The sequence below is a fragment of the Sander lucioperca genome, chromosome 8 (assembly GCF_008315115.2).
Source record: "Sander lucioperca isolate FBNREF2018 chromosome 8, SLUC_FBN_1.2, whole genome shotgun sequence".
Lineage (NCBI taxonomy): Eukaryota > Metazoa > Chordata > Actinopteri > Perciformes > Percidae > Sander > Sander lucioperca.
This window is the reverse complement of record NC_050180.1, coordinates 19,947,166-19,967,883: the sequence shown is the minus strand read 5'-3', so window position 1 is coordinate 19,967,883 and position 20,718 is coordinate 19,947,166. Positions and strand designations below refer to the sequence as shown.

Genomic DNA, 20,718 nt, shown 5'->3' with positions numbered 1-20,718 from the left:
TGGTTCATTCAACAGGAAACGCTGCATATTAAGATGAAATGTACAGTACATTGGCGTGATGTACATCTGTCATCTTTCTCCTTGGCCATTGTACACATAGACATATGTATATATGTATATGATTGTGCACCTGTAGCTATAACTCCTGCAGAGAACTATGCAGGTTGTGTACTACAATATCTCACAGATTCTGTGTAAAACACTGGGCGGAGAGTCACAATGGCATTCATACTTTGGCTAACTTTAGCATTTAGATAGCCGTACAATTTTTTTAAATGACTGGTGTTGCATCTAGTTATTTGAAAGTTTATTTAAATGTTAAGCATCAGATATTCACGAGGAAGCCCTTGACATTCATAGACAATACAAGTATACTATCAGGCAACAAAATAATATAAAACATGTATACTTTTGACTTTAAAGAAAAGAACCTAAAAAACATAACTAATCAGCTACAAAAAAAAGGATTAATTTGTATTTAATTAGAAAAAAAGGAGACAGGCAAACACTGCCTACTACTGATGTCAGTATACATGACTGTACATCACGTGTCACTGCAGAAACAGTTGTCTTCATGCAACAAAGAAACTTATCTCTGTAACTAAACTAATAGAAATAAAAGATTACATGAGTAATTATGTCAGCATTATGACAATTGCACATCAAAAACTGGTGCAATAATAGAAAATTAAGAACACAAATGAAGTGGTTTTATCTTGAAAAATAAGCTAAAAATCCTGACTTTTATCAAGTCTACATTTTTCACACCTTAAGTTCTGTAGATTTTTCCATAGTACCAATGCACATGGGACATACTTACACTTGTTCATAAGGTTTTTCAAAATCAAGTAATTTTTGATCATATTTTTACAATATATGAGATATTACAATAGACAATGAGCTAAAAAAACATTTATGATGGATCAGAGAGCGCTCTCTGTCTTTTGTCATTTGCATAAATGAATGCACGCGGACCAAACTTTTAAAGATATTGAATACACTGACTATCCCTTTGTCTAATTATTGGCAACAGTTCACATTTAGCAAGCTAGTTATTCTTATGGCATTGTCCATAAAGATTAAACCCTATGATAATGTCATGTAGAGGAGCTCCTGGTGTGTGTGATTATAATAGGATCTTCAAACCATAGTTTTGCAAAGGAGAAGTGTTTCTTCTAATAAATTGTTCCATAGGCTCTAGTGCACACCTGAGGTAGTGTTATTATAGGCCATGAATGTTCTGCGTGACTTTTTAAGTAGCTGTACAATGAAATCTAGAACCAAATGATTAACACTGGGATTAAGATGCAGTTAAATACCACCGAATATAACAGAACTACTGGGTCCACATTATAGATTTGACCTATTTCATTGCTGTGAAATCAAAGAAAAAACATGCCTTGTGACATGCCAGTCTTGTGTCAATATTATTATCTTGTGTCATTATAATTGGATTCTGACATGCTATCTAGAAATGTCATGCTAACTCTGAATGTAAGGCCTTTCATGTTGTGTATAATTAGTCTGCATTTTTGATTGGAAAAAAAGCAAACCAAATATTGTATCGCCTTGTTGAAAACTGGCCACTACAGCTCAAAAGAAAGACAGAGCAAGACCGTAAAACAAACAAGGCATCGTTATGCGTTGTATAAGAATAGTGCAATGTCTCAAGCATCGCCAGCAAAAAACTGGCTATAAAAAGGGCTAGAGAAAATCAAACACTACATGAATATCAGAATTCAAAATTGCCTTTTTTTCCTTCATAAAAATAGAAATGAAATTTTAAGTAGCAGTTTCAAAATACTTCTTGGTGAGTTAGTGCAGAAAGCAACACTGATGCATTAGTTTGTTAGGAGCCTGGTTAGTACTGCACAGTGTCACGGCAGTTGGCAGGTTATTTTAGTGGAGCGTTGTCTTGGTCCAAAGGGGCCACAGTGGTTGGCCGCAGTGTCTATGTGTCTTTACATGTGTGTGTGGATTGTGAGTGTGTAATATCCTTATGTGTAGGAATTGAGGCATTCCTTTGAGCGTGAGGTGATGTCCTGCAGCTCCCGCTCTTCCTTCATTTTGATGTCTTGGTAGGCATGCATTTGACTGGCATCCTTAAGGTAGGCCCAGTTTGCTGAGAGAATCATGAGGAAGTGGATCTGGAAGAGAAGGGTGAGGTGGATGGCCGGTGAGCATGTCAAAGATGCAAAGCAAGCTACAGGAGTCCGAGCTACACATCACAGACAAACAGATAAAGTTACGCTTTTAAAAAGACTTAACGAACAAGGGCGACATTACTCAGAAAGACAATTGTTGTAACATAACTGTTACAATCATTACTAATACTGGAGTTATGTTACTATTTTGCTACGCACAATACTACAGAACACCTTTTAGACGTGAGAAAGAGAAGAGAAAGAGTGCCGCAGGTTGTGCATGTGAGTTTTATGCAGCAGTAAAAGCTTGAGGTTAGTGCAAAGCATGAGTTTTTGTGAATCTGACCCTGATCCATATGCAGTTCAGTATTATACTGCTGTACGATTGATAAGAAATAGACCAAGTAGGGATACTTTTGTAAACAAAGATTGTTTATTTTATATAGAAAGTAAAAGCTACAGTCTTCAAAAACATAAGAGAAAATTAAATATATGATATATGGAGTATAAGTAACTATAAACAGATCAAAGAATCTGAAAAAAATGTAAGCATGCAGGCTCAGTGTTAAGATAAAAACAAATGGCTCTTTAATGGCACTTTGAGAAGGAATAAAAGGAAAAATGTAGGAAACAAAACATCAACTTCATAGCTGAGGCTATACCAGCATCAGCCCTCATAGAAAAAAATACATTTACTCTACTCTAAAATAGGAGAAATTTCTTTTTTTATTTATAAAATACATGAAATTAAAGTGAGGCTTAGGGCCTCATGCAGAAGTATACCCCTGGTACTGGCCTAACCCTTCATAGTGTGCTGTTCTACGTAGGTATGTGCAGTTAATTTGAAATCTACAAAAAACACTGGTCACCATAATACTCATCAGCATAATACAGTTGATGAAAGGTTTTTAGTTCAGTTTAGAATCTAAATCTATCTAACTTGTGACAAAAGAAATAATACTGAATATTTTCCATGTAACACTTCATGGTTTCATGGGTCGGCACCAAAATTTGAAGGCTAAGGAAAGATAAACCAAAGAAAAATAAGGCAATACAAGGCACTTTGCCTCTGTAGCTCATCCTTTTACAGATGTAGCACTAGAATTCATCCTCGCCAAAACTGCTAATCTGGCAATCAAAAACAAAGCCTGAGAACACCTTTAGTATTTGTCATCAGATATCCTCATGGACTAATTTCAGAGCTTTATACTGCACATCTATGTGGGCGTGGTGCAGTGTATGTCTTGATGGTCTCATTTCCAACTTAGATCATTTTTAAAAGTGTGTGTTACAACCTGCGCAACAATCTTACATTAATGTTCCACAAGTGCCTCAGGAGTTTGTGCACAAATTCGCATTACAGCTCTGACTGCAGTCAACTGATGCTCGTCCTGTTATGCAAGAAAGTGACGTACTGCAAGCTAAATACTGTAAGTCTTAAAAAATAATTTGAAATACTACTTTTATGCAGGTCAAAATCAGCTTTACGCATTACGAATATAAATAACACTGTTGTGGATTTCTAGCTGTGTGCATTTCAATATAATCTAATGGTGACACATTTCTAAAAGTGAGTGCCAAGGAAAGCAGAACAAACCAGCCAACTAAACACCACCCCAATCTGAAGACAACTTTCATCAGGTCTCCTCGGACAAAAAATATCCCCGGATACCAAATGCTAAAGGAAGCATACAGTCAGCTATTTACACTTCATATGATTACTAATGGAGAGATGTTGATTTTTCTATTCTCAGGTTTTTTTTTTTAGTTTATTTGTTGTCAGTGGCAACTGTCTCTAATCAGTACAGCCTCAAATGCTGTACCGTGCTCCTAAAACAGTTTAAAACTTAGTGCAGCAGTCTTCTCGACTCTTAAACTTCAAAACAGCAAAGTTATAAGTGGTAGCCATCATGTAGATCAGCTGGTGGAAGAGAACAGAAAAGGTTGTAAGAGAACATGCCGGTGATCTCCTTATCACTAGTACTCTGACAAGTTAGTAAAGTGACCAATTATTTTCCAGCAGTACAAAGTTAAGTATATCCTACTTGTGATTTTGTGGTTCAAACTCATGATTATTTTTTTTTTTTTTTAGAAATTACACTCTTTAATGGCACAAAAAGCAAGCCAAACTGCACTCTCTTCCATCCATCCTAAAATTAAAACAGGGCCATGTGCATCTAAGCAAATGGTAAAGAGCAAATGGAATTGGAGCTGAGAAAAAGCCTACATGTAATTTTCCTTGGTCTGAGAATGAGTAGAGGAGCACTTGACATGATCTTTCGATACAAACCGTGCAAAGATGGACTAAAGGGAGAGGATGGAGAGAGCGGGGGGAAGCTTACCAGAGCGATCACAGTGGCTCCTGCCCCGGCACACGCTACGATGTACAGGTGATAAGACAGGTAGAACTGGAAAAAGACAACAAACAGTGATTATTCTTCAGTTTAAAAAGTGATGCCATGCTCCTCTGCTGATCTGTGTGAATAAAAAAACCTTACCTCGCTGGTGTTGCAAATTTCACCTAGCGTAGATCCACAGGCCTTGCCTGGTGTGGCATTCCATGGAATAATTCCTGTAGCCATGAAAATCAAAAGGTTTTCATATACACTCAAATTCACTGTACCATGTGACTCATGATCAAACCTGTCAAGTACTATGAATTGAGTCTACTGAGATAATGTCCACTGAATACAAAACACAAAATAATAGTTTTTTTCTTGCTAAAACGTCTGATAAACAAAGATGTAATGGGGCACTCCACCGATTTTACACATGAAGATCAGTTAACTCATCATGAGAAGTACTCCTAAGCCTGAGAAAACAGTTATACTGCATGATGTCTTTTGTGGTTCTGAAGGAGCTTTGTCAAGTCTGAGAGAATAATTGTCTCAGATTGGGCTTCAGACTTCAAGCCTGCATTACAAACTGGGCATGTGGAATATGCTGGGCATATCTGTCAGGGAGGGTCTAGTCTGGCTCAACGGATGTAAAGTGCTGGGATAATAAAGCCTGACATCGGGTGCTCTTGTTATCTCCGCTATCGTGGCTTAGCACTTAGCACCACCCAGGACTGTTGTGATTGGTTTATAGAAATACAAACAAGCCAGAGCATTTTTTCAGAATAGATAAGCAGTGTAGCCAGACCATACTCCAGCGCTGACACAGCGCTGTGGAGATAGGTCTGGCAATGCGAGACTAGGGAGGTTCTTGCAGAAAGATGCAGCCGAGTTGCATTATTGCCTGACCTATAGAGTCTAAAAACCTTATGAAAGTTCAATAGTAAGATGCTAGAGTACTTCTTTAAGAAGAAGAACGTATGAATAGTTTTTTATTGATGATTTTATTTTTTTTTTGGGGGGGGGTACTCTTTGTTTGAAATTGTGAAATGGTCACAATCACAAGACATATGCAACAGGTGATGAGGGCTCACACATAGACCTTGCTTGGCTTTAAGGGTTCCTCTAATCCCCTAATTTAGATTATTACTGTATATTGGTTCAAAGCCCCCTCAGTGTATACACTAATAAAACAAGACATATTCTCGGACAAAGTGCTATTCTCTTACCGTACTGACGAACATCCACACAGATGGAGTCAATGTTGGTGAGGTTGGCTATGGGAGACCTCATGGCCGCACAGGTAGACCACATGTTGTAGAAGAGGAAGACTGGCACGGCCGAAAAGCCAAACACACCGAGCCAGGCCACACCCAGAATGTATGTGAGGAACACAAACTGAGGACACAGACATGGCACCATGTTGGCATTATCAGATAACCATGAAACTAAACCAGTTGTAAAATGTAAAAATTCATCATCTTCATCTTTGTGTGTATTTTATTATCTAATCACATGGCATGAAACCTTTTTTTAAGCACTCTGTGTTTAAAAATCAGGTTGGACACAGCGATGTGTGGTTGTATTAACATACCATTCCACTGATGCAGCGTCCACAGATGGTAGTCTTGAACTCACTGTGCAGTTCCTTTACGGCACTGGTTGTGTAGAAGCCCTCAGCCAGCAGAATGATCCCATACAGGAAGAAAAATGAAGCAATGCCATAGATGACATACTGCATCAGCTGTATTCTGTTAAAGAGCAATGTCACACATTGGCTTAGTTGTGCCTGTAAAGCTGCAATGGGTTCAAAGCACATATCCAGCACTAACATGCATTTAGCCTTCAAACGTAACACCTGGAGAGACCCACTAAAAATTAAGGTAAAGTAATAGCATGACGTACCACTGTCTGGTGTGGAAAATAGCTGCTTAAAATCATTTTAAGGTTTTTTGCATGCAATCTTTAAAACATAAGTAACCTGGGCTGGCTGATTAACCATAAACAGATGGTTATGATTAAGATTGTGATCCAGCTTCCCAAAGATGTGCAGAGAGACACTTAGCCCAAATGTGGAGATAACAGGTGATGCATGTATCTGGAAATCATCCGCCAAGAGACTGGCGGACTGCCGCTGTAGACTTTGTCTTTAACTAAACAGTGCACTCCAAATCTACACTGACATAAAACATATGTGCAGTCCTGTCTCTTGTCATTCCTCTTTTATTGTCTCAACTAATGGATGCACTGTAAAAAAGAAAAAGAAAAAAAATAGGTCCATATTAGGACTGTTCACCAGGATAAGGTGAACATGGGAGATGTTATCGGCTTAAAATAACCAACATAAAGACAACCTCATAAAAAGTGAGATCCATCTTACTTTTAGGCCTCTCTTTATTGTGATGGTTATGTAAGAGCACATTTTCACAGTGAGCATATTGTGTAATGGATCCTACTGTGACAAGCATTACAAGCAGCCATGTAGCACACACATAGAGTACAAGGTCACTTACACATCAGTCAGCATGGCGTGATCACTGGTGACCTTGGAGAAGTGTGTTTCCAAGATGGTCACTGTGCCAGTAAGAGCCACATGGCCACATCCACAGAACAGGGCAACGCCAGAGAAGCAGAGGATTGTTGCCACCAGCGACGCATACGGCACCCCGCCTAAACATTTGATGCAGCACTCAAAGCAACCTGTAGGGGGGGGGGACACAGACAAATTGGGTCAGCAACAAGTGTCACTTGATATCCTGAACTAGTGTTTTATACCAGATCGTTTTGCTTTAAAAGGCAATATTGGAAATTATATGTCAACATCAGCTCCCAAGTCCATATAAGGGATTATGTTTCACTTGCAGGACAGGAAGTGATCTCAGGGGAATGAAGTATAAGATTAGTATTCATATGAGTCATCCATTCATCCATCAAGCCTATCCCAGCACACCCTGGACAGATCACCAGTCATGTATCATGTTGTAACTAATAACAAAGGATCAGGACTCCTTAAAGAACACTGCCTTTTCACTTAGATATCTATAGAAAAAAGGAACTGACACAGACAAGTCTGTTTCAAAATAGATTTCATAAAATTGATCTCGCTTGATGAGGCATGCTTCCTTTTGCGACTTCTGCAATGGAAAGTACCAGCGGAAACAGTACAGTTTGCTGTGTGAGGCTGAAGTTTTTACAGTCTATACTGCCTTTAAGGTTTAACCTGACAATTCATCACTACACTTAAAGGGCACTAATGGCCATCCAGCAGGTCAGAGCAATTGCTGTCAGCCAAGCTGTAATGGAAATCAATGGCAACTCACAATGAGGGAATGAAGTGACCCAGATGGATCTGCCTCATGCGATGTGTTCTAATGCCTTGAAATAGAGCCAGTCACCACAATGCTCTGTCTGTAGATGCATGCAAACAAACCACAGTGTGCTTCCAATCAGATCCACATGCGTTTGACAGGATGATGTTGAGTCATAGGACATCCAGGTCAATGGCTGTTTATGCTTTAAGCTCTCACAAATGTCTGATCTCACACAGCAACGAAAGTATTTAAAGCTGCTATAATCAATACGTTTACATTAACAATGGATCAATTGACTGTGTGTATGTGACAGAGGGCCCTTGTAGTGATGAACCTACAGTGAATTATCACCAACTGTACAATTCCCCTCAGCTCTACGAAGAATTTTAGCCTCTTTCAGCTCATTGTTTTGGTTGTCACAATGTTTTCAAAAGCAGGTCAGCAGTTTTAAGTGAAAGAAATGCCAAAACATTAATTATTACAGGTTTAAGAGTAGAAAATTAAGTTTATTTATATTGTTCTGGCTTTGAAAGAACTGCACCAACCATCACAGAACAGATCAAGCAAGATCAAGCAAATGCACCATTAGCCAAGCACAGCCTATGTAATAGAAACAAGACAATGTGATTATAATGTAATGGAATTTATTGGGCAAAGGTTTGCATCAAAATCGGTGTACATTCTGTTCCATATCAGCAATGTAAGAGACCATTATATGCATTTGCAAAATTGTGATGTTAGGATCTGTAATTTCTATATGATAGGGTGCGTAGAGGCTAACAAGTGACGTACTGAATAAGTCTTCTTGAATTATCACATTCACAGTTTTTTTCTTATCTCTGCTCTTTCTTGTATGTAGTAGGAAACAGGGAGGGGCGGTAATTGAGAGGCTGCAGAGCTTATTTTAACACAAATTTGTGTTTTTCTTGAAGAAAAACAGATCAAAAAATATTTTCTACTTGCTTGCTTCTTCAATGAGGCGAGAATCCTGAAAGTTCATCTGTGTTTGTGCTCTTTGTCATAACGAGAGGAAATTAAAACAGATATACTGCTGCTGGGCCAATACTTGAGCAGTCAGACGCTTCATCCTGACTATTTGTGTAGTACAGGGAGATAAAAAACATTTTTGTCCCATGGTGGGTGAATAGGAGTTGTCATGGCAGAATGTTAAGCACAACTCAATGAGGTCGCCCACAGCAGAGTGGCTAATGTCTACCACAGCCCACATTTTTCTGATGAACATGTCGGGGAGGGTGAGTGGGCTACTGGGAGTCAGAGCACACAGGATATTGAGCCCAGCTGCAAAGTAAATACAGTCCATTTTAAGGAAGAACTGCTGTTGTAGTGAATGCCACACGCACAATGCAACTGTATCTTAGCTATAAATCCACTAGGTCTCACAGTTCACCCTCCTGAAGAGAATAAATGTTTCCCTAGGAAAAGTCTGCCTCTATTACCAAATCTCTCGAATTAAATGTGCATAGAGTGACAGAAACAGTCACGACAGTCACACTGGTTTATTGTAAATTCATTTGATTGTAATAAATTGTGGCATGTCATGGATGAAAATCAGTGTCTGTTTTCAAACCCTGCCTTGAAATGTGTCACTATTCCCGTTAGATCAAATGTCTAAAATTTGAACGCATGGTCACAGTCAGTCAGTCTGCCTCGATTGCCTGAATTTTGCTGGATCTGAAAATGAGAAAAAAAAAAAACACATACAGGGATGTCTAAAGCTATAAGAAACTAAACTGTCTTCCATGAAGTCTATCCTGAATGTAGGAAATGCTTTAAAATGTCATGTTGACCATGCACCACCCTCCCTTGGAGCATGTCATGGACTGACGTGGAGCACCTAGAAAGACATTATGTTTGAAAGCCACCAATCCGATTGATAAGCCACATGTTTGATTAGTGCTCATTCCACAGGAGTGGTTTGCTTTTGAAGCATTCATCCATTCAGATTGAGAATATTGGAAAAACCTTGTGTCACTTAGTGGTTGTTATCCTTAATAACACAATAATTCCAAGGTGGTATTTTCACAGCTGGACTGGACATGTTGGCAGGTTAGTATAACTCTGTTCTGGCTGACTGAAAAAACACTGGCACAAGGACAGGCCCACTGACGAAGTTCAACTATTAGCAGCCTCAGGAATACTACTCTGTTCACAAAAGGCCTCTGTGAAAGCTTTAGTCTTGGTATTAGACATCAGGGGAGACAGAACTAACATCAAAGCCACACCACGTTTAAGCAGTTCTGCACAAAGCACCATGGGGACGGTAGTCTGCGCCAAAAGTAAAATCAGTCTTATTCAGTCAATGGATTCAAAGCAGAGGTGGGATTTTGGAGTAATTGCCGGATCTGTGAGATATTACGTGCATCCTTATCATTAAATCTGCCTACTTTATAGAAATCCTCATGTTTCAGAATCAGATCTTGACACCAGCTTTGTTTTTTCTATCTTCTTTTTTAAGGGAGGTGGGGCTGCACTGTTGGGTTAAGGAATAATTTGACATTTTGGGAAGTTCACTTGTCACTTTATCACTGAAAGTTAGAGGAAAAGATCAATATTTTCCTCTAACTCTTGGCAAGAAAGCAGATAAGAATATTTCCCATGGTAAACTATTATTTTAATTTACTGTAAAAAAAAAAAAAGAAAAGCTCATCTCTAATCAAACATCTATTATTACTGTAGATGTACTATTTTGTTTCCAAGTTAAACATAATTCCTTGGTGTTGCATCTATTCAAATTACAAAGTCTAGTTCAAAGAGGTAGATGGATTCTGCCATTAGACTGTTGATGGTTAACACAATTGCGTACATGATGTTGTAATGTGCATTTGAGAGTCAGTATCAGTAAACCTACCACACAATAATGTACAGTCTGTTTTCTCTAAGTGTACTGTGTGGAATTTCATAGCGCACAGGATACTTCAGATCCAATCACCCTCCTCCACAGGGGGTAACAGTAGGAGGAGAGTAGGAGAGTGACTCTCTCAACAACAAGCTTGTACTAAATGGATCCTGCTGGATTGTTCTGAGTGAAGCACACTTATAAATGAAATCACGTTGGGCCTTATCCCTCTGATGACTTTCACATGCTCCCAGTCCTGGTTAGACCTCAAACCACTTCAGGACTCTCCACTCTGCAACTCTTCGCTACAGTACATGAATGAGAGGAGAACAGAATGATAAACAGAGCGAGACAGACAGACAAGTTAGCGACTGTTTGTAATGACAATGTGAGGCCTTACAGCAGAGGCTACATTTGCCACATCAGGATCATGAGGAGAGAGGGAAAAAGACGCTTGTGTGTGTGTGTGTGTGTGTGTGTGTGTGTGTGTGTGTGTGTGTGTGTGTGTGTGTGTGTGTGTGTGTGTGTGTGTGTGTGTGTGTACGTGTATAACATTGTGTGAGAGAGACAGAAAAAATAGAGACAGAGTCCAAGAAGCCCTGATACAAAGAGCCAGTGTGTGCAGCCCTAGACTGTCCATCACACTGGACTCTCAGGGGCCATTCAGAATGGCAGTGAACCACGGTCCCGCGCTTCCGGCCCACAGGCTTGAGGCCCAGGACAAGCCCACCGCTGAGCTCCATCCTGTGTGCCCCTCCAGCACTGCACATAGCCCAGTCTACAATGGGCCACAGCAGCCACTTCACACTCCAGGAGGATCCTGTTTGTCAAAGCAGCTCAAATCATCCAATGTGTGAATGAGATGGCTCATTAAGACCAACCCGCGGACAGATAAACAGACACACCAGAGTGACCAAGAAAACAAGGGTTCATTTTAGCCTTGTGTCAATAACCACAATGCTGGATTATCAAGTAGGCAAAGTGGGCAACTACCCCAGGGCCCCAACTTCCAGGTCTACTTAGTTTGTGAGTGACCTGGTTTTTAGTTACTTGCAAATTTGTTAGGGAATTAACATCATTAAAGGACAATATCAACTGGGTCCCGCATTAATATACAGTATAATACACCTTTATTATTTTATTGTATATTGTCCTCACCTGGTGCCTTTTTCTTAAATAAAGCTGTGTTTCATCAAATTACCACATACTTCGGTGAAGAAAAACTGGGGCCAGGTAATACTTCAGGAGTTAGAGCTGCATCGATTTATCGATTGATCGATTAATTGATTAGTTGACCGACAAAAAGCAAACAATTTTGATAATTGATGATAATTAGGTAAGTAATAATAAGTCATTTTTAAGCAAAAATTGTAAAAATTCACTGTTTCCAGCTTCTCAAATTATCTGGTTCTCTTGGTCTCCTGAAAGAAAAACGAATATCTTGGGGTTTTGGACTGCTCATCACACAAGACAAGAAAAGAAAATGCCTGCTTGGACTCCAAATAATGAATCAATGAATCCAAAAAATAATTGATTGATTTATCAATAATGAAAACAATTGTTACTAGCAGCCCTAATAGGAAGACTACTTATACCAGTAGCAGTTGTTGGTTGGTTTTCCTGCAAAAATATAAAGAAGCTGCCTTCTATAGTTTTCTCTGTGCACTGTACTTGATGGGTACAGGTGGCAACAGGTGCCCCGACAATAACAAATGTTTGCCCTGGTGTCTCCAAACAGGTTAATCCATCTATGCATCACCACAGTTAGCTCGAGCCCAGACTCCTCAAACTAACCCCTGCAGCATGGTTCATGCTACCACCCTCCATCCTTCGATCAGACTTCACGTAAACACAGCCTGTCAACACCACGAAACTGAAATCTTCCAACAGCTGGGACCCTCAGTGGAAAGTGGAAAAATGTCTAAATTCGCCCCTGGTTCAAGTCAGCAGCAGACATTTTGAAAAAGATTGTTTAATTTGATGTCCATACCAGACATAAACACAAACAAAAACACACCTACGCAAACAACGAATCACATGCAAGACAAACACAGAAGAACCACATAATCATACGTACATGGTGAAAGTATGTATATCATATACAAATAAATCCCACTCACACAAATTAACACACCTGGACAGGCACAATTTGGGATGAAGCCGCTGCAACTCTCCCATCTTATAGCCGGGCCCTGAACAACAAATTTGCTTCTAGCTCCGACAAAAACACCATCCAGTTTTAATCTAGCATAGAGCCTCATTGCTAACAGATGTGTCTGTTTACAGCTATGTTAGGTATTGTTGTTTGTTGCTTCATTGGGGCGAGCTGCCAATACACTATTTATGAGAAAGTCTCATTTTCCACAATCTCCACTTTGACAGGAGACTTAAAAATGCCATAATGGCTTTAATGGCCATTCTCGTGGGACAGGGGTGATTTGTGCCTGCCAATTAGTCATAAAGTGGTCTTACTGTTTACTTACCTAACAAGGGAAACTTATACTCTTTCAGCTAATAGCTGTTGACTGCAGCTCAGCCATGACTGTGTGTAAAAGGAGCTGAGGGGGATGTGTGGATGTATTAACAATAAAAGGCAATGGTGGCCGTAATGGGTCATACATTGCATGTTTGGGGACAGCTGAGGAGTAAATTTGTGAACATGAGAGTGTGTAAGGAAATGATGGGAGAGTTTAGTCAGGTCAACTCTTTTTATAGGCCTATGGCCAATATCACATACAGTGTCTCAATAGGTTTACAGACCCACAGGTTTCCGACTCTGGGTTTTCCAACTCAGAGCCCCAACCATGTTATCGCAACGTCCTCGATTGGAGTCCGGCAAGGGAACTTTGTTGCATGTCATTACCCATCTCTCTCCTATCATTTCCTGTCAGCTCTATACTGTCCTCATAAAGACTTAAAATGTCCAATAGTGTAATCGGTTAATATTTTAAGGTATTTATCAAGCAAAAATACTAAACATTCGCTGGTTCTCAAAGCTCTAGCTTCTCAAATATGAGGAGTTTCTGCTTTCTCAGGCAAACAGACAACACTGGGATTCTGGGAAGCTGTGATGGACATTTTTCCCTATTTTCTGACAGCTCAAAAATGACTTATTGTTAGTTACAGCCCTAGATACATGTGACTTTGTCTACACTGCCAAAGGTGCAATTATTTATAGATACTTGTTTTGGTACAAAACTCTTCAGTTATACAAATTCAGAGATTATAAAATATCACTAAAAGAAAAGGTTTAAAAGTCACAGACTTTCTTTTTTTCCACAAATATTACATTATTAAGCAGTACAGCCTTTCTTTCGAAAGTGCCTGTCTGAATGTTCAATATTTTACCTGGAATAGATGTTCAGAAAAGAGAGCAATAAAATAAGAAATGGTTCCTGCTGATTTTTACAAGATGGGGTGAGCAAGTTAATGACTCTCTCTCTCTCTCCTTAGTGTACACACTCCTTACGGCTGTCTATTTGCGAGGCTGGTAATGTCTGGTTCATTTATCTTTGTCCTTGTCAGCCCCTCATCCACCTCATTAATCACCAGTCCCCCTGAAAGAACAACTCACACACACCCTGCAGGTTTGATTGATCTGCTGTTAATTCTGCAACAGACTCATTAAGTGACACTAGCATGATGATGACCAGCGGCAACACAGCATCCCTGCCACTGCAAGAGGTAGGTCTGCTAAAATCATCCCATATCCTTAGTCTAATTAGATCATAAAACAAAAACAAACAAAAATACTGCAGAAAAAAAACATCAATCAGCAACTGGAATATCAACAATGATGTGCATACAAACACTAAAACAAGGATGCCGTGCTGACATTTAAAAGTCCCATCTGAGAAAAATCTACCCAACTATTGTTTGGAGTGAAACCAAGCAGGCTGGAGTAGGTTAAAGCCCCAGTAAACAGAGCAGTGAAAAGAACTGAACTGGCTCTTTGTGAGCGCTTATTGGTACCTCTTTTGTCCTGCCTCTGGTCTTGGTTTTCTTCTGATGGAGTTTCCATGGTTGTTTTTCTCCCATCCAACAAAAATGCTTCCTTTCAGCAAATTCTCTCTTCCTTTCTCCCCTCTCCTCCCTCGCTCACTCTGCTTTACGCACGTTTCTGCTCTCTCTCTCTCTCTCTCTCTCTTGCTCTTACTCTCTCCTCCACGTTCGCTCTTTTCGTCTCGTCCTGCCTCGTGAAGGCACCGCTCCACTGTAGATCACAGATCCTATCCAAGGCTCAGAGGTCTTGTCAGTAGGGATTTGGTTGAGCCACAGTCATATATCACTTAAAACCCAGTTTCACAGGCAAAATGTGCACCTTTTCATTTGTTTTGGCTGTTTTGCGATTCAGTTAAGTCAAATCAAGTTGTCCTCCTAATGACATACAAATCCTCGTCCATGCCCTGAACAGACTCCCTCTTCTCAGGTGTGCTTGTCTCAGAAACGAAAGTAGAACCCTGATTAGCAATCCGATGAGAGCAGGCTTGTTATATCAGAGAGGGTGCAGATGGGTGAGAATGGACCCCTACTTTAGTCGACTGAGTGCTGTATAGGCTGAGGCTGAAAGCATATCAGTGCTCTCTATTTCACATCTGACCACAGTTCAAGAAAGAGGGAGTGAGTGTGTGTGTGTGTGTGTGTGTGTGTGTGTGTGTGGGGGGGTTAGCCCTTCATCTTCTGATTGGCACCATATGCCCTCTGCTCCTGCAGAATACATTAGCAACCTCTGACCGCTGTATTCCCTCCATCTGGTGGCTTCTAACTCACATAAAAAGCACACAGGAAAGAAATGCAAATCTGCATTTCCTAAACAAGGACACAGAGCGTCTTCTGGGCTGATACAAATAACAGAGGAAACAGCATGTGAAAAATGGGGGATCCAGAGAATCATGAGGGCAGAAACATGAAGAATGTAAGCTGAAAGCTGTAAGCTGTCCAAAAAGGACGGAGAAATAAGAGAATGCTAAGGGGGTGATAGAGTGAGAACCAAGTTGTTAAAAATAAGCGAGAGATTGCCGGAGAAACAGACAGTGAGGGAGACAGGGTAGAAGATCTTGGCTGTGTTTGTTTGGCAACAGCAGGCCGAGGAGCCCCAGGGGCATGCTAATGAGAGAAAGGCCTTTCAGCGGTGGGGGGAGAGCCCTGCTGGAGCGGAGCTGGAGTGGGGTCTTCTCACGGATACCAGACCTCAGAAAGGAGGGGGATCAGCAGGGGATGAGAGCCTCAGGGGTCAGGGAAGTGAACTTAGCGGGGATCCCACAACAACAAATGCAGCACTAATCTTTAGTTTTTTCACTGTCAGCCCTGTAAAACGCCAGGAGGACTGACATCCTTGTGAAGTGGAGAAGGGAGACTCCAACCCATATGTAGAAGTGATGGCAGTATGCGAGAATACAGGTGATTTCGAGGTAGCTGTGCTTGGGATTTCCCCATTAATTGTACTGAGGAGCTTAGGTGAAGCTTCAAAAAGAAAAGGAGTTGATACACAAGACAAGTTGTCAACAAGCCAGTTATCCATCTGCAGCCTTTTAAAAGAACGAAATGTTTGAGTTCATTGCACACATGCAAAAGGAAATTCAAAACATGTGATCAGGCCTGGTCAAATTCTGCAGTCAAAAAGTGTGATCAAACCAGTGTTAACAGTTGTAGCAAAACTCAGAAATAGAAAATCAGCATATATGGCATTGTCACAGTACTCATTCTCAAATAATGAAGTCAACTAAAACAGTGATTACGAAAGAGATTCATATCCTCCACCTTAGCTTTAACATCTGTTTCAGTCAAGAGACACTTATGTCAAGGAAAGCCATTAATAATAAATGGTTTCGCAATTAGCTTTGGCGTAAAAGTCTCTACTCTTTGAATGAGCTGTCAAAGAATCGGAGCTGCAACAAAAATGTTATAGGAGGACTAATCCGCCCTTTGGGTGGTGGCTATCGGTGTGGCAGCAAAGGGCGCTGGCATGTAGGTATCAGCAGAGTAATCGTGACAGGTGTCTGGTTATAATGACCATGCTGTATAGTACAACTGCGTGAATACGACTGGACATCACTAGTCAGCTGGTAACCAAGCAGCTGATGAATAAGACTAATGAACTAATGCCAATCAGCTAATGCAAGCACAATTTGCCTAATTCTAGGAATCCAATGTACAATATTATGTCTACTTTGTGTATTTCTTAGGGGCTTGAGAGTTCTCTAACATAGAGAAACCACTTTACAATAATAAATAATGCAAAGAAGATACAGTATAGTGTTTATATACTTAAATATATAAAAAGCTTTCAAACATAACTTCAGTGGTAAATAAATGCTATGTCATGCTATTGCAATCGGTAATATGCTGCTGTAATGTCTAATAATATATCTTGTGCTGCAAGATGTTTATTGACAAAATCATTAAATGACAAAATCTAACGTAAAGTGGTACCAAATTAATTAGACAAGAAAGGTATTGTTAGACACATAATGAGTACTAGACTGATTGGAGCTTTACCAAAAATACTGTGACAGGCTGAGTGGCTGTGGGAATAATCATGTGAACGTAGGAGGCAAAGCCTGAGAGCTGCATGCTCAGCCCCAGTGTTGAGACAGCGCCACTCCCCTACTTGAGGACACAATCTGAATGATGATGAAGCTCATACAAATGGAGGAGGCTTCATTGTGGGTCAACCTTTCACGCTGTGAGACTGGGGGCCCTGAATGCTCCACAGTGTTCAGTCACCCATGAAGACTTGCACCCTGCTTGGCTCACCGTTCTTAGGGATGCAGGCCTGTGCCCAGGCCCAAGTACCTCTACAAACACTGACAACGGCCTGAGAAAGCAGGCTCACCACACCAGAGCAAAGAAGCACAGATCAAACCATATGAGGTATGCCTCATTGTGAAGGCCAAAGCCTGTTGAAAGGCAGAAGAAAGCCAAAAAAAGAGAGCAAACTGGTTGTCAAAATATCTGTGAATATTTTGCTGCTCTCATGGAAAAAGCTATACCATTCCCTTTCTTGTATATGACAGTGATAAGTGGCACATTACGACATTCATGGAGACCTAGATTCTTATAAACACTGTTTTGGCAATTTGTTGTAGTCAGTGAAAATCATTCGTATGTACTGTGGGGGCATTACTGTCCTAGATTTAAATGCAGGCCATCTTCATAGGTCAATCTGCTCTGGATGTCTGCCTTCATGTTTGGCGTGCTGAATCCAAGTCATTGATTGGTTTACAAAAGCAGTGCACTACAACCCCATTATACAGATCCATTGGCTTGTTTTGCTGACCCATTTTCCACAGAATAACAAATGCAGTGAAAAAGACTTTTGTTCAAAAATTCAGCATATGATTTGTTATAACAGTCATTAAATCAAAATGCATGCCTCAAAGTACAGCTAATACTTCCATGGAAATACAACCAACATGAGCCTTTAAGTTGTATTCCTATTTTCCTATCACTGCAATGGAAATAATGAATATGCTAACTGTCCTCATCCATTATAACAAAATATGTGGACTGTGAGAGGGAAAACCACAGTAAACAGGCAAACTTATAATGATCCAGGTGCTTTCTTTTGGCTCTGTCAAAAAGCTATAAACTAAGAAAAATCTCTTTTTCTCCACCATCATTGTTTGCATAGCAGAAAAAAATCTAAAAAGAGGAATCTCCATCAGTGTTTGAGTAGAGTGAAGGTTCAAAGGTATTTGAATCTGGTATTGCCATCATACTTAAATAACCTTTATAATTGAACTTGAACAAGTGCCTGTGATGTTTCTCTTTTGTTGGACAGTTTAAATAAAAACGTACATGCATACATACACAAGATCTATGCAGTCCACGCATTATTCTTCTTCCTTGTCAAACATTGGCACCTACATACAGTAACCCACAATGCAACTTGACTGCCAACAGTTTGGTCAGGGATTCGGGTGTGTCATGCTAGTAGCCGCTAATGTAGCCTTGAGCTGCTAGCCTTGAGCCGCTAGCCATGAGCTGCTAGCCTCAAGCAGAGATGAACAGTGGGCTACAGAGGTCTGGTAAGCTTGTTTCTTTGTAACTCAACACCTCCAGATGTTTTTTCATTTTCACCACCAACCAATGTTGTTGCGTGACATCACTTGAGGCAATTTATCAGAGTTCACACAGCTCCTTTTGTAGCCTCAAAAGGATTTATACAACTTTTTCCATGTATAAAGTATACTCTAAGTCCCCAACACCTGAACATTTTGGAAAATAGCAGAAATCCAACTCTGCTATTCAATTTCAACCATTTCTAATAGAGACATACTTTATGTCTTGGCGTTTCTTCCTCTGTGCAATTTCCAGATTGAATGTTTCGCTCCAGTGAAATTAGTGTTTAACCAAACAATTCCCTGGGTATCTGACTCAGCACTTCTCTAATTGCATGTTTGTGATACTATATCACGTTAAGTCTGGAAACAGACAAACACTCACTCAGGGATGCCTGGCAGCCATGTTTTTTTCTCTAAAAATGACTTCACAACCCTAACTCTCTGGCACCTCCACAGCCACTGTGGTTTTGGCCGAAGTGTGTTGCAGAGAGAGTGGGAAACACAGATGCTTCATATTACCCAGGCTTCTTAGCTTACAGTACCTTGGACATTGCCACTATGGCTTGGCCGGACAGAAAAACCAATGTAATATCAAAACCTAAAGACTAACAATTTCATAATTTCAGTCTGGAGTCAAAAATGCAAATCAATGCCAGGAAACAGAAACATAAAGCTGGAAAAAAGTGAAAGAGAGAAAGGCAGAGACAGAGAGGAGGTGTTTATAGTAGTGGTACAACCTCCTCCCTCACAGACCATGAACTTCTGCCATTTTAGAGAAAAGTAAAGGTCTTTGCGTAATTGTTTGTTTTTCTTTCAGTGTCCTCCAAATATTTTAATGATGCCTCAGTTCTGGAAGAGGCTTTGCCGTATTTGTGGTCTGCCACGCTTACATTATGGAGCCAATGAACCAGCCAAGAGGCACTGCAAGCGAACACCTCTCCATTATCTAGTTAGAATAATGCTACATAATAACCTCTGGTCTTTTTGATCTATATTGTGATAATACTTTGCCAAAATGTGGGGGTAATGAAAATACCCAGCTACCCCTGAATAGTTGTCTGTAAGAAAAATTAGGGGGTTTAAAACACACTTTTATTTCCCAACATGGAACAACACATATCATTCGGCAGTTTCTTCAGAATAGACGAGCCTCAGGAAAGATTATTTGTGGAAAATGATCAAGATGCTGAGTGCCTATTGACCCAATGAATCATCTTACCGAATGCTACCAGTAACATTAACCCCAAGTCTATATCTCACAGATATGATCTCTTTTTGGTCTCCACAAACTCGTTAGGGAAATATCTGGCTGTTGAGGTGCTAAACTCAAAAGTAATTTCTATTCATCCGCACCTTACTCATCTGTATATCTGTGTATATATACTGTCTGTATTATTACTATTATAACTAATTCTATTTTTTTTTTCTATTTCTTATAATATTTTCTGTATATTTTTTCTCCTATGTCTATTCAATGTGTATTTGTGTTATTCTGATGTGTGTACATTTTTTTCTTTTGAGCTGCTGTAGCACAGGAATTTCCCCAGTGTGGGATTAATAAAATCTTATCTTATTTTAAACGTTCCAATGTGGTCACCAGCTAGTAGCGAACTTTGTCTGTCTGTCATTTACTTCTGTACAGAGATTTGCTTAAAATAGCTGCAAACAACGAAAACCAAACCAACCAACAAGAGATGCTATAAAGCAGCACTTTAAAGTCAGGTGATAATTTTCTGTAGGTTTGTCACAATGAGCGAAACCCTCCACATGCAACTAGTCAGCTCCTTCATGTACATGTTATCATGGCCCCCTAAGGTGTCCTTCTAATCGGATTTATGGGTCTACTCTCTTTATATCCATCTTTCTCTGTACACATTAACTGCTTCCACCCTGCAGTCATTTTGACAGTGAGCCCCTCCCAAAGCCATTTGAAATGTATAAATGTCCATTAAACTGCACAAAGAGTACAAAATCCCACAGGGACTTCCCTTAGTGGTGTTAGTC

General features: G+C 40.0%; 1 protein-coding gene across 3 annotated transcripts in view; it reads right to left on the bottom strand.

The window, feature by feature from the left end:
* Positions 1-266: 266 nt before the first annotated feature.
* gpm6bb (glycoprotein M6Bb) overlaps positions 267-20,718 on the bottom strand; it is a 29,503-nt gene continuing 9,051 nt past the window's right edge. Inside the window, exons 1-7 of one of the 3 annotated variants that reach the window (XM_031296205.2) lie at positions 14,621-14,984; positions 6,994-7,180; positions 6,075-6,231; positions 5,710-5,878; positions 4,643-4,716; positions 4,487-4,552; positions 267-2,147 (exon numbers count right to left, since the gene is read on the bottom strand). In XM_031296205.2, the coding sequence (XP_031152065.1) occupies positions 1,998-2,147; positions 4,487-4,552; positions 4,643-4,716; positions 5,710-5,878; positions 6,075-6,231; positions 6,994-7,180; positions 14,621-14,669 (852 nt within the window). In that variant the 5' untranslated portion in view covers positions 14,670-14,984 and the 3' untranslated portion in view covers positions 267-1,997. Of the gene's footprint in view, positions 4,066-4,486; positions 4,553-4,642; positions 4,717-5,709; positions 5,879-6,074; positions 6,232-6,993; positions 7,181-14,620; positions 14,985-20,718 lie in introns of those variants that run through there. The other 2 variants (XM_031296221.2, XM_031296213.2) reach the window with 2 other exon arrangements.